The sequence below is a fragment of the Gavialis gangeticus genome, unplaced genomic scaffold (assembly GCF_001723915.1).
Source record: "Gavialis gangeticus isolate Ggan-Ray unplaced genomic scaffold, GavGan_comp1, whole genome shotgun sequence".
Classification (NCBI taxonomy): Eukaryota; Metazoa; Chordata; order Crocodylia; family Gavialidae; genus Gavialis; species Gavialis gangeticus.
In genome coordinates this window covers 18,472,655-18,487,488 of record NW_017728998.1, presented here as the reverse complement: position 1 = coordinate 18,487,488, position 14,834 = coordinate 18,472,655, and the positions used below count along the sequence as shown (strand labels likewise).

At 43.2% G+C, this 14,834-nt stretch overlaps 1 protein-coding gene across 1 annotated transcript in view; it reads left to right on the top strand.

Moving 5' to 3' along the window:
* Positions 1 to 14,834, top strand: part of TK2 (thymidine kinase 2, mitochondrial) — a gene marked incomplete at its 5' end in the record, with an annotated part of 27,498 nt that continues 12,664 nt past the window's right edge. The window contains 6 exons of the mRNA XM_019505271.1: positions 1 to 22; positions 1,226 to 1,263; positions 2,370 to 2,444; positions 4,943 to 4,996; positions 6,865 to 6,954; positions 9,137 to 9,210. Coding sequence (XP_019360816.1) covers positions 1 to 22; positions 1,226 to 1,263; positions 2,370 to 2,444; positions 4,943 to 4,996; positions 6,865 to 6,954; positions 9,137 to 9,210 — 353 coding nt within the window. The remainder of the gene's footprint in view (positions 23 to 1,225; positions 1,264 to 2,369; positions 2,445 to 4,942; positions 4,997 to 6,864; positions 6,955 to 9,136; positions 9,211 to 14,834) is intronic.

The window sequence follows — 14,834 nt, the reverse complement described above, 5'->3', positions numbered from 1 at the left end:
CGGGACGCCTCCTGCACGCCCGGTACCGCTCTGCAGGCCCCCCTCGGCCTCCCGGAGGCGGCGGGGGGGCTCTTGCTTTGCAGCTGGGGTATTGGCTTGCAAGCTGCTCCGGGAAATGGCTTTTATTAAGCACCCCCTACGAGCAGCGATCCTGTCTCGGCGGGCTGTGTTTGGTCTCCGCAGCCCTGCCCCTCCTGCCCGGCCTGTTTCTCAGCTGCAGGGCAGCCCATCGGGGGGGCTCCCCGGAAGAGGGAGGTTTCACATGGCTTCCTTCTTCCAAGCGTAAACAGGCGGAGATACCCCTCCTCAGGAAGGAAGGGAAGGGTTTTGAAATGTTAAGCAACGAGCTTAGCCTTTGGTTAAAGCTGCAGTCGCTCTTTCTAGCTTGTTGTCTGTGTTGAAAACCTTCGTACCTGTGCAAGGGGCCCTTCTGGGCGTTTCATGGACAGTGAGTACATGAGGGGGGAGCTATCCACTCGAAATCTGCTTGGTTTCAGGCAAGGAGTTATATAAGTTGTCTTAATCGCTCTTGCCCTGGACACGCAGTCAATTGTTGTTTGTTTTAGAACAGCATTTTCGTGGGTTTTTTGTTTTTTTAAAACCATGGTTTGAGAGGCCCAGAGAAACGAAGTAAATAGTCTTTTTTGTGCAGGTGCTTTATCAGTGCTGTCAGTTTGTGCGGCTGAGCTGTGGCCTGTTTGATTACACAGAGCTGTCTCAAATACAATTGTTCCCTGCTTCAGTGATGATAATTGTAGCAGTAAGTTTGTAACGCTAACAGGTGTCCTGTTTGATGTCAGACGAATTTTCCTTAGTATCCAAGAGCCTGATTCGTAATGTAGGATTTTGCTAGGTGGGCACGTTAGATCAGCACAGTGGTTTCCCCACACAGAACTAGCTGCAAGATGGAGGCCTGTTGTCTCTTCAAGAAGCTAACAAAGGAGTAACAATAAAACAGAAAAGCCTCCTTGAGAAAGGTATGAGGCATAAGCCCGCCACTTAGCTCCTTGTACTACATAATATGTAAGTTAAAGGATAAAAGAATAATAGCCGCAAGAGTTTACAGGTTATCCTGCATATCAGTTAAACTAACCAGTGAACCTGAAACTCAAAACTGTTGGGGCTCACAAGAGTCTTCCTAATGACTCTGGTACCCTAACAAAAGTATAACCTATATAACCTAAAAGTACTTTCCTGGTTCAAACAATATTTGCTCCTGTCCTAGATAAACCCCTGACAAATGATGGCAAGAAGAAGAGTCTTGTAAGTATTTTACTCAGAACAATGTAAAAAATATGGCCTACTGGTATGTAATGATGATACAACCCAAGGAAATGATTTTGGTCTTGTCTGAAGTGATGCACAAATAGAGTCCAGTCCTGCACCTTCTTACCGGCAGTCTGATTCCTGCTGTAATTTGAAGTGCTCTGTAACTTAAAAGACAATTGAGAGGGTTCTTTCCCACTGAGAAAATGCCTGCGTGGAATAAGTTTCCCAACTGAGTGGGCTGGTGCTCTGCACTCTGCATGTAACCTGCTCAAATAAATTACATTAATTTTGACTAAATTCTAGGTAGCCCTCAATTAACCGTTTTTTCAATCTGATTCTTTAAGCTGTATTAGATAGCTGGGTATTAGGCCCATTATTAATTTTAGTAACATGGATAGTTGAAAGAAATTGTAATCTATTTTTGGGTGTAGAAAGGTTGCTTCAAATGTAATTCACCATGAAATACACATTTTAAATTTCAGTCTTGGGGGAGGTGGGTAACATTTATATGAATTGCACTGAGTTTACAGGGGCTAGCAGCAGCACCTTAACTCTTAGGTGCCATGGTAAGGGGTTCTTTGCATCTGAATAAGACATTGTGTTGGGAATGGGGAATGGGCTAAATTGGAAGAATTGCATAGACCTAGTCGCCCAAACCTTATAGGCTTTGGGAATCAATCTCCAATTATTTTAATGGCTGCAGTAAATGTAGCCATGCTTAGGGGATTAGGACCTGCATGTGCTGTTGTGCAGGCAGTTTTGAAAGTCTGATCTCACTGAAGCCAGTGGATATCAGGTTGCGTGGCTGAGGCCCAGACCTGTCCTGAATGTGTGCATTTAAATATTTACTGCCATATTTACCATTTCATTTTATGCCAGCTTTCAGCATGTTACACCAGTGTATTACTAATGCACTGCAATGGTAAATCACACCCTACATCTTGAACTCTAGGGGTTATATTGGAAATCATTTCATTACAATGGCACTAGAATTGTTAAATACATTAATTTTATACATAGGGATCTTTGCATATACAGTTGCTCATTGCTTTGGTGTTAAACTTCCTTTAGTTTGAAAGGTTGATATTGTTTTTCATCAGATCTGTATCGAGGGGAATATTGCAAGTGGGAAAACAACATGCCTGGATTATTTTGCAAAAACTACCAGCATTGAGGTACTGGATTTTTTTACTGCTCAATCAAGTCCTTGTCTTGCAGTTTATAGTATTGACAGTATTCATTAGGGCTGTGAAAAGCTTCAGTAGCTGATTTGATTTGGAGGAGATTTGGCCCGATTCAGGGACTAAATCTCCAAATGGAATCGGGAGACCAATTAAAAGCTCCGAATCGATTTGAAGCATCTGAATTGATACAGAAAAGCTTTGGAAAAGAATTGGCCGCTTCAGAGATTTGGCCATAGACTAAACAGGCAGCTGACAAGTCTGTCGTGGTTGTGGGGAGGGATCGGGGCTGGAACTGGGACAAGCTGCCCAGCTGATGGGGGTGGGATGCGCGTGCAGCTAGCTCTAGGCAGAAGGGGGCGAGTGGCAGCAGGGCAGAGCCCCTGCTCCTAGTGCTGATGTGGGCACTATGCCTTGCTGCTGCCCAAAGCAAGTTGCGCCTACATTGTGCCCCCACCCCCGCCATGCCAGCTTCACAAGCAGCAGCAGGGCATAGCACCTGCAGCTCCCCCCGCCAGGGCAGAGGCAGGCACAGCCAGAGGGGCCGCGGGAGAAGCCCTCATGGCTGCCCTGTCTGGCCCCATCCCCCTCCCGGCCCTTAAAATCCCCGCACTCACCGACTCTGGCAGTGGGGATTGGGGCCTCTGAGGGCTCATGGCAGAGCCCCTCCTGCGCAGTGTGGGGCAGTGGTGCAGTGCAGCTCAGCAAGGCGCCGCATGCTACGTGGGAGCTGGGCCGGCTCCACCTGTCAGCCAGAGCCCGGCACCACTTAGCCCCAGCGGCCCCAGCTCCCAGGCAGCATGCAGCACCCTGCGAAACTGCGGTGCACCCACACCATGTGGCAGCTGCCGCATGGGTGCCAGGTGTGGGGGGGAGTGCTCTCCTCTGACCTGCATTGTGCGGGGGGGGGTGGGGGGCATGGAATAGTATTGGCTACTGTTAGAGTGGAATTATGATAAAATATTTTAAAGAGAAATTAATAGTAGGATAGAGGAAATGAAATGCACACAACTCAGAAAATGTTTTGATGTTGAAACAATGCATTTTGGTAATAAAGACTTGTCTTGCCATAAATTAAGAATAACTAGTAGAACCATCATTTTTATTCACTTTGATTAATAGATTTTTTGTAAAGTCTTAAATGTATCCTTAACGGAAAACCACATAAGAGAGAGCAGAAGTAAAGAAGCTGAAGATAGTTGGTTACATAGCTATAGAACTGAGGTAAAGTTATGCTGGCTGGAAAAATACGCTTAGATAATTGATCTTTGGAACATATCCAGCAGATACAGGATTTGATTTCACATCCTCTTAAACCGGGGGTGACAAAGGGATGGCACCTGGAGCCCTCTGATCCAGCCCATGGTGCTTTCCATGGGCCTTGGATCAGCCCCACATGCCACATGCAGTGCATGTGCTGACTGGTCCTGCGTGATGCATGCAGCACAGGGGGCTGATCTCGGCCTGATTCAGCCCACGAACTGGTGGTGTACCCCTTCTCTGACCCATGGGGATGGAGGAGTTTGATTTAAATGAAACTTCTTAGGTAGGGAAAAGACAAACCTCGTATTGGTTTAAACAAAACAGAATCAGAAAAACCTCACTAGATGTACATTTTTGTCTGCATCAAATTTTAAATGTTGTGAAACATTAATGCAGAAGTCCAGGATTCTTTATGGGAATACTAGGCATCAGGAGGGCACTTAGTAATTTGAAAGGCATAAATCCATGAGGAATAAGTAGCCATTAACTTGAACAATAGTTTGGTTTTTTTTTTCCCTAGTGTGCCTGCAGCCTAAAATGTTAAACATTTAAAGGCACGTGTGAAGCAGACTGATTGATTTTGCCAGGTTTCCCTTAGACCCTGATCCTACAATACTGGTGAATTCTTATGCTGGCATGAAGCCCCTTGGGAGTCTAATACAATTTTGCCTGCTTTGGACACAGCAGATCTTTTTCTGTTTAATTTTGATCATTTATAAAAGACCTTACTGCATCTTTTAAATCTCAGAAATAAAATGAGCATTCTGTACAAAGGCATATTGCTCTTCAGCTTCTATTCCTTTGTTTACCAGTGTTGTCCTATGGGAAATTAATATGTGGAAGAATAATCAGGTCTTTGGGATGAAACACTGTCTATATTTGGTATCCATTCTTTTCCCTCTATGCTGTTACTGATAAATGCAGGCGAAGGATTCATTACAGGGAGACCTATGATATCAGCCTGTCAATGCTTTATTTTTCTAGATTGATGAAAATAATGAAAAAGGACATTTTGGTAATGAAAACCCATGTTTTTAATTTTTATAATAGCTCTCTAATATTAAAGTTTTTAATTTCATTATTCAGTGCTTTTTAAAAAATGAATGAGTTCCTGTCCATGACTGTAGTCCTATTTTTTTTAAATTAATTATTCTTATTATGTTGATACATGCAGATACACTTTCTAAACCACTTGGGTAATGTGAAATGAATGTCATTTTTAAAAAAAGGTTTTGACGGAACCAGTGGCGAAATGGAGGAATGTTCACGGTCATAATCTCCTGGTAAGCAGCAGAAATAAATCCTCTAAATACTGTCACTTTTTAAACAGTGTGTCCTTACATTCTCAAAGTCTAGTGTCTATGTAGCTTCATACCCATCAATACAGCCCCTGGGAAGGATGTGGCTGAAGTCTTGTAAGTGAAAAACCACACCTGCCACTGATGATGCTTTTCTGTGTTTGCGGGGTAAGCACTGAAGTGATGTTGCTTATAAAAGACTGTACCAGTGAGGGGCACAGGCTTTGACCTTGTCACTTGCTCATAGACACTGTGCCCATGCAGAGTCTTATTTTCAAGTCACAGGGACTCTAGTGGCATGATGGTCTGGTTGCAAAGAGCAGGTGGCAGGATGGAGGTTGAATGCGGGTTTAGAGCTACAAGGACCTGTTATTGCCTGTTTGTAACCAGACTCACACTGGGCCAGCTTTTTATATTGTTAGTCAGAGAGGACAGGGCTTTATGTAATTGTAAAATACACACATAGAACAGAGTGAAATAAGTGGCTGTGGACTTCTGGGAGTGTTTCTTGACACATGAAGAAGGATAGGGTGTGGGGCAACTCCATTGACTTTAGTGAGAGTGGAGGGTGCTCATCAGTTTGCCTTGCAAATTGGTTGTCACAGTTCCAAGGGCAGCCATGCATTGGTTGGAAACTGCCCTCTCCAGCTGGTAAACGGCCTTACTGATGAAACCAGGTGGTCACACTGAAATAAATCATAAGTTTAGTTTTCAGGCTAAACTGCATGTGCACTCTAGGGTTTGTCTGATTGTAGGCTGCAGCATGGCGTAGAGACGTGTGAGCTAGTGTTACACAGCCTAGCTTGGGTACTAGAATCTACTTAGCTGTGAAACCGGAAGCTCAGAGCAACGTAATTTATCCTGTTTCTTAGTACATGAGCCTGTGCAGAACTCCTTGGTGCTACAGCTAGATGTCTTCTTTTACCCAGGTTAGCATAGGCATTTCTTAATCTTGTGACAGTCTGGACTGCCACCTGGCAAAGTCCCTGCATTCCTGAACCTACGCTGTTCATAGCTGTACTGGAGAAGAGCAGATTCCTTTGGGTGTAGATTACTGATGCTCTGCTTTCAGTATGTTTCTCTTCCTTGTGTAGGGTTGGGTGCACTTTCCTCCTACTTGGCTATATCACCAGCCTCTGCAGAAGTACTCACCTGCTCACTGGGGATCTTTTGAGGAGGGATATGTGGCCCCAGGCAGTTCAGCTCCTTGTAAGCCCCTGTGCCTTTTTAAACAGCACTAGATGCTTAGAAGTCCCATTTAGACAATATATTGTGTTCTTTGAATTTCATTAAGGGCTGACATTTAACAGGTATGGGGAAGATAATTGAAGTGGGACAGGAATACTGAGGATCTGAGAGATGGTTTGAGGAGCCTTAAGGGAAAATAGTTATAATATTTTGGATAAAGGACACCTTGTTTTCAGTCTTGGTCTATTCCAGCTATATCCAGATGCTTCTGCTTGCAGCATTAATGGGTGCCCTGAAAAATTGCTTCTTGACCTGGAACACAGAAATGAAGGCAATTTTTGTTAGGCGGTGAGCAGCTTGCCCTCTCTCAGAGGTCAAACTTTAGCTAGAGACAGCTTCCAGTACACGAGTCGCAATGGCGAACATCCAGTGCTGAGCACCTGTAACTTGGTTTGAGTTCTGTCTTCTTTATGTGTCTCCATCCTGGGGCCATAATTCCTATACACGCTCTGCCAAATGCAGATGATCAATATGGTTTTTTTCATAAGTAAATGATATCATTTTAGCAACTCTGAGTAGTTATAAAGAGTCATGAAATGTTTGACAGAAACAAATTGGTCTAACCTGTTTCCATTTCTATTTTACTCTCTAATCCTCAACACCAGGGTTTAATGTATCAAGATGCATCACGATGGGGGATTACGTTACAGACATATGTACAACTTACCATGCTGGACCAACACACCAGACCAATGGTAAATTTCTGCTTGTACCCAGAAACAGATATCAAGATGTGTTTTTTTGATTAAAGATACTTTGACCTGCAGCCAACAGATAAAGATGCTAGGAAGGTGTGACTTTGTCTTCATTCTTGAGACTAGTGAGAATTTCCATGTGGAAGGAGTTCTTGTCCTGGCTTGAGACCTCATTGATCTGGATTTCTCATTCTCTGGCCACTTGATACTGTCTCAGGTTACTCTTCTACCTGAAAAGTTTGTTGTGGCATCTGAATTTGCTTTTGAGCAGGGATCCTTCTTTGTTAAAGTGCCATGTACAGTTGTTGCCTTCTATAACTAACTGTTACTCTTTTGGTATAGATATATAAGGTGGGGGCTTGGGCCTTCATTAGTTTTTTCCTTTCTGTCTTGTAAGTGACATTTCTTCAGGTTCTGTACTGAAACATGTTCTGTCTTGGGCTGACCCCATTAACGGTGTGTTTAGTGTAGCTTTGAGGGTAATTAGTGTGATGTAGTGGGGGGAGAATCTTTGTTTTGCTAATAAAAGCGGTAAGTGATTCCTGAGTAGTAGTTTAAGAGGGCAAGCTTCAGAGGAAAGATACTGAGATTAGTAGCCTTTTATAACAGCTGAGTTTCTACCAGTCTTAAAATACTGGGGGGCAATTTTTTTGGCAAGCAGGCCACAAAATAAGTTCCACACACTTCCTGGTGCCACTCAATTCCCTTCCCCTGACGAAGTGATTGCTTTGCTTTCCGCTTCCTGCACCATCTTGCTATGCTTTCTGTTCCTTGCCCAATCTGTTGCTCTGCTTTTTGGGTCCTGCCCTGTCTGCCATTATGTTCCCTGCGCCATTATGTTCCCTGCACCCTCCCTGATATGCCGTGTGCACCACATGAAGGCTGCCTGTGACACTTGTGGCATTCATACTGCAGGTTGGCCACCCCTGTTGTAGACCAACAGTAAAATACTTGAACCTGGCCATCCTCTGATATGTGCCGGGAGGCTTTTCCTCATCTTGAACTGCTTTAAGAAGGCCTGCAAAGTGCTGTTGCGTGTGCTAAAGTTGAGGAAGTGCATACAGCTGCCATCTATGGAAGTTGCAATGGGGTGCCGTGAAACCAAAGGCCACCCCCTCTACACCTACACCCATTTATGTGTGCAACCATGCCTGCTCCCTCCCCATCCTCGGGTGCATAGTCTGTTTTTGTGTTCCACAGACAAAATCTTCCAGACTTCTGGCTTACAGAGCACCCTGAAAAGAACCAGTGCTGTTATGAAACAGCTAGGAGTTGAAGGTTTCCAGGATGTCACCATGCAAAGGAGCACATGCCATGCCTGACACCTGGGGTTGCCTGGTTTCCAGAAGACACTTTCATATCCTGGACATCTCCCAGCTCAGCTGCACAGAAATGCCCAAAATTCCTTTTCCATTTGGGATTTTTAATATTTAAAAATCAGTCTGTCACTAGCAAGCAACATACATAAGACCTCATTAAAACCTAAAAATTCCCTTGCATTTTGCTCTCTGTTTTGCTGCTAGGCCTATCTCGCCCTCGCAGGGACAGTTGTAATTTGTGTGATCCTTAGTTCTGTGTCAAATAGCTGACTGGAAAAAAACTCTTCCAGTGTTGCCTCACTCCCCAGAAGAGAAGTACATTTGGGTGGTGCATCAGAAAAAGATGCGCAACTTGCCAGTTGCAGTCACTGCTTTGACCTTGCTGGAGGAGGAGGAGTAGCCCACTGGAGATGGGTCTAAAATTCTCTTTCCTTTCCATAGCTTCTGTGATTTCCCTCCACTATAAGCACCTACAAATTGGGCAGTGGCATTCATCTGCGGCTTCTAATGGACCACAGGGTTTTTTTTTCTAATTAAGTAGCTGGTGATTAGCCTGTTTGTATTGGGTCTGGTGCTTCTGCAGTCAGCTTTAATCCATCTTCCATAAGGCTAGCATGTCAGGAAACTCCTGCTCTTAGAATCCAAGATTTATATACCTAATTTTTCCTGAGTGATTTCTTCTGTTCTGAACAAGCAAATAGTCTGACTTCCAACTTTGGAAAAAAACCCAGCTTGGTGTAGTGTAGGGCCTTTAATAATGCAGTGACCATGAAGCTGGAGGTAAAAAGAATTTTATGAGTTGAAAGAAATGAGCAGCGCTAGAGAACGTAAACTAGTCAATGACTCTTGATTTTATTTTGTAGGTTTCCCCCATAAGAATGATGGAGAGGTCGATTCACAGTGCAAAAAACATTTTTGTTGAAAACTTATATCGAAGGTACAGTACACGCTCCTTCAGGTTCTTGTTTTAATAGAGCTTTTAAACTAAAACATAAAATGGTCATTTTTGGGTTTTTTGGTAATTTATATTTAAATAATTATGAAATTGGCAGTAATTGTATTAAAGAGTTAATTTTTTTGCTCAGATGTGCTGCTATTATCTTTAAGGACTATAGGTAAGTAGAGTCTGGAGAATTTGCCTCTGTGTATATGAATGACTAGAGGAGTCTTTTGGATGAAATGTACACTGGATATTTAGGATATTGGTTCTTCAACGGATTTATTTATTACTGTCATCGATGGGCTGAAGCACAACAGATATTTTATTGCATTCAAAACGATATATTACAAATGAAGACAGGACATGGAAAGTAATAGTGTTGAAACTGAATGTGCATAAATGAACCCAGATAGAATTTGGCCAGGGTCTGAAGCCTGAATTGCCTTCCCTTATAAATGAAGACTTGAGTGATATATTTTTTAGGACCTCAGTGCAGTCCACTTCAAATCTGGCTCATGCCAAAGCACAGTATCCTAAAATCATTCCAGATCCCTTGTTGAGGGAGAGTGCTACCTATTGATTTAGAGAGGTCACTTCCTTCTGCATCCTTGGGGTTCTTTAGGGAAACAGCCATGTATTGACCATGTCCCAACCCTGCTTACTTGTGCGAACTGATGGGACCACAGCCTGAGACGGAGTATGTGGAGGCAGTAAATTGATTGGGTACCAAGTGCCTTTTCATCTGAAATGACACAGTTCATCAGTCCTGATTGTTCTTTACAGTGCTGACTTTTTTTTTTTTTAAATAAATTGGAAATTGAAAGAAATGAGTTATGGTTTGTCATACCCTTGGCTGGGCAAAGAATGTGCTTCTTGTCCTTTTCTGGGGAGAAACATCTGCTTGCCACAAGATGGCATCCATACTACACAAGCTAGTTTGTCATATGTGTGTGTTGAGTTGCTTCTGTGTTTTCATGAGTTGATAAGATGTAAAGAATACCATCACAGTTGAAAACTTGTTTATTATATTGTATCCAGAAGAAATGTACTTGGGTTTAATTTTTTTGCTTTTAAGCTTATCTCTAAATCTGAATCCAAATAATCTGTTTTAACATTAGCCCAAATGTCTGTGTCATAAGAACTGAAAAGCCTGTCTGTTGCTAAATGCTATGCATTATATGTGTTGGGCTATATTTGCTGACTTAAAAAAAAAAAGGGGGGGTGAAATTACAAAGGCCTTTACCCCTTTCAGCTCTGTATGTGTGGGTGTGGAATTGGATTAGGACCGTGGTATTTATTTTCTGACTTTCTATAGTAGAATAGAAGCCAGTACAATGAAATGGTGGTAGATACTGCATCTTTTTTGTCTGGTCTGTGAAAGGGGTTATATTTAGGTTTTGGAAAACTAATGTGGAGAACATGGAGAAGGAGGAATGGTGAGTAAATGGCAAAGTTTTGATGGATCATATGTGACACTGTATGTCTTTTAGGGCCTATTTTGGGTCTTCTAAAGATGAAGCGTCTTGTAATCATGTAATTAATTTGTTTATAGTTGCATTGCCTCTTACTGTAATAGTGCTTATTTCTAAGATATACAAGGCCAGATTTTCTGGATACTTATAAAAACAGTATGAATGATGATGATTTGATTTTTAAACCATTGAAAAAGTCTAGTAGTTGCACCGGAGTTTGGACGTTAGGTAGGTAAACAACCTGTACACACTAGAAATCACAGGAGAGATATTTCAGACACTTGCACTGTACTGAGTAGCCCCAAGGACAGTGATCTGAGTGTTGTACACAGATATATACTTACTATCTTGCTAACTAGAATGAATGCTGTGGAAGGTTTTAATGCAATTCCAGATTGCTTAATGGAGACCTTTAGCCATGTGATGTCAGTAATATGGCTCCTTCTTCTAAGTTATCAACTAAGATATAAAATGATTTGCTTTTTAGTAATGGCAGTATGAGAACCTTACTAGAAATGGGTTCTGATTCCTTATACATACAATGGTGAGTTACACAGTAGTTTTAGTTTATGGTGACCCTTTCAATTGCTTGCAAAAGTTGGCAAAATTAAGGAAAATAACTGCTCCATTAGACCTCATAAAACTCCAAGTTAAAAGCTTGAGAAAGTAGTCACTTGCTAATAGAGGAGCCACAGGACAAACAGGGCTTTTCTATGGAGTTGAGGCAGCCACTAGAGAATTTCTTTTACTGTTAGCTGCATCTCTTCAGTTGAGTCTGGCTAAAAGATCCTAACCCTTAGCCAGGTAATGGGGTCAGTTCTCTAGGTCAGTGGTCTCCAGCCTGTTGAATGGTGAAGATCACTTTTTAGTAGTAAAGGGCTCCCCAGGATCTACTACCAGCCCACCCTGCCTGTCCCTGGCTGGGCTGAGGCTGTCCCCACGTGAGTCCCTGCTGCTGAGCAGAGCTATGCCCACATGTGGCCAGCTGCAGCGGGACTCAAGGTGCAACAGCAGCTGCCTCTGCCCCTGTAGAGATGGGGAGGGAGCCCCCCCACACCCCTGGAGGAGCCCCTGGGCTCCAATCTTCCCATCACCCAGCCGGGCTGTGGCCCCACTTACCTTCCCCTGTTCCTGGCTGAGCCGCACAGTCGGTTGTTCTGGTTCCTGCCCCTTTCCTCCCCCACAGATTGACCTACTGGGGTTGGCGTATCTGCATGCATCCAGCTGTCCTCCAGCCCAGAATCAACCCAAAGAGGCTCTGGGATCTACCTGTCAATCAGGATCCCCAGGTTGGTGACCACTGCTGTAGGTAAAAACTACCAACAGCTACAAAGAAAACCTAGGATAGGTTGCCAGTATTATAGGTGGGAGTTGGTTACTTGGCATTGGGTGCCTGGAAAGCTTGACTAACCTGAAAGACACATTTGTAGGTTAAGGCTGCTTGATTAAGAGATCCAGATCCAACTAACCTTTCTCGTGTAGAGACTATGTACACATATGGCTAGGGATCTACCTAAATTGCAGGGAGACTTACCACTTTTTGCTATGGATTGATTGCCGTGTGAAGCTTTAATTCTACGGTCATTTTGTGGCAACCCTGCCCCTTGGTGCTGATTGGTGGAGGGACAAGGGGGTAGCCACCATCTTGTCTGCTGCCTTTGTGCCACCCTGCCAGCTGGCGCCTTGTCCTCCCAGCAGCAAGGACCACTGGGGAGCCAGCATTTTATTTTTATTAAGCTTTTTTTTGTGTTGTCTTTTTGCAGATTTCACCCACAATTTCAGGGTTTCCTCAAAGTCCATGAAACCACGAATTGAATAGGTCCCTACATATAGCAATGAGAGTCTTAGTTTAAAATCAGTGTAGGTGGGTATTTTATTTAAAGGGTTTGCTAAGAAGTTAATGAAAGGCTGTATAAATAAAGGGGGTACTGAAGCCCCTGGCTGCTCTGAGCTGGGTGGATAATCTGTAGAAGAACACTGGTTACGTTATACGCAGCAAAAGTCTCTATCTCTAGGTCCATATCTCCAGTCTAAACAAACTTTTCTTCTCGAGGAAGATAACTTTTAGTCCTGGAGGAAGGAATTGGGAGGTAAGGAGTTCCAGGTGTTCCTCCCACCTTTGCCATTGATTCATTGCACTCATAAAGTCACTCCAGCCCTAATTCCTCATCTCTCTCATTGGGGGAAAGCCTGTGAAGAAAGAATATTTTATAGAGAAGTTGCAAGGATCAAATTGGCAACATTTACCATGCCTTTACCTTCAGTGAAAGGCATCATAAAAATGAAAATCATTCTATATTCTTATTGTGATTCCAACTCTTGTATTTAGCATTGAAATAGAAACGAGCATTATTTTTTTTTTTTAGCAATTTTAGGCATATATGCATGACAGTAAATATTAACTAATACTTTTTTTTTCCATTTGAATTCTAACTGGCGTTTGGGATGGGAAGTTGCTAACATTGGGTGTATTTACATGTGCTATTAGCACAGAGCAATCAACTCTGGGACATATGCTCCTGGGCACTGCATTTACATGTGCACCTGAGATCACAGCACGTTGGCAGGGGGCTTGTGTGAGGCGGAGGCAGGTAAGCTTGCCAGGCAGGGGCTGCTCTGTCCCAGCTCAACATGCTGTGAAGGGGATAGCAGGCAGCCCCGGCACTGAAGCACCCTTATGTCCCAGCCAGCCCTGTCAGCATCTGCATGCGTGTTGCTGTGTGTTGAAGGACTCTGCCATACAATTGTACTTGCATTTACAAGTACTAACTTGCAGCAGAGTTAATTAGTTTCCTGCAGCCTAGTAGAGCCGCACATGTATACATTGAGACTTTACTGTGGAGCTAATTAGGCAGCTCTGCAGTAGACGTCTTTTGTAGATGCATCCACTATTAGATGACCTTGGCCATACCAGCTTTACTTCGGAGGAGTCATGTCCTTGTCAGAATTTCAGAAATAAAGCACCTTTCAGTGCTTTGAATCTTGTTCCTGACTTTCTGGACTGTGAACACAAGCATTTCTTTTGCCTTAACTAGTATCACTCTAACAAGCAAAAACTAGCTGAATGCGAGAGGTGTGCAGAGTAGTCTTCCTCTAGAGACTAGACTATGTTTCATTGTGTTTTGTTTTTTATCTGTTTGGGGGCAGCCTTCTCTTTTCTTTCATTCAAGGAAGAGAAATAAGGTTGAGTCTACCACTTTTCTCAAATACGTATTTCTCAAATATATAAGTGATGGAATCAATCTTATTTCTGTTTCTTGGCTTGTGCTATTAAAATATAACCTTTAAAAATTATTATTGATTGTGACACAGACATTTGCTAGTTAAGGGTATTAGAAAAACAACAGTTGCTCACAATGAATTGTTGCCGGTTTTTTTTCTTTTCCTCTCTACAAACTGTTGAGACAAGCTGTTCATTTGGATAGCAGGGAAGGATGGGGGTGGTAGGGTATCGTTTTATTTTTTTTTTCTCATCATGATTTTGCTCTTTTTCTTGGTTTACTCATTATCAATATTGTACTCATCTGTATATTGTGCTTTGTCCGTCCTGGCAGTGATCAAAACGTATTGCCAGAAGGATAGTTTAAAAGCCTGTAGTGTCTCTTACTTCAAGCTCATCTGAGAACTGCAGCCATCATCCATTTTATTAGCAGAGAGCTGAAGGCCTTTCACATTGCTGCTTTGTATTCCGCTGTGTTTCTGTTACAGAGTCTCTTTTAGGAAGGGGCTGCATTTTCCACTGCATGGCAAGAAGACATCATAATCAAAAAATAACTTGGTTTTTCATCCTTAATACACAAGTCTTCTATTGACTTGCATTTATATGACGGTTGCTTTCATATTTTATTATTCTTATTAAGATCATTTTGGAATCGTTGTCTACAGTCTTATACTGTGTGACGAATGTAGAGCTCAAATTAACCATCTTGAATATTTCAGCACTTCTCTCCCCCTGCCTCTCAGCAGAGCTTTGCCCCCTGGGCTCAGCTGCCCCTGCAGGCAGTGGGGGGCGGGGGGGAGGGTGCCTTGTCCATGCCCAGACAGCGCCTGCTGATGGCTGGGCCTGGGCCAACCAAGGTGTCCCCCAGCAGCGTGGGGTCAAGAGGCAGCCACCCCAGTCTCCAGAGGGACCTCACTCCGCCTGAACCG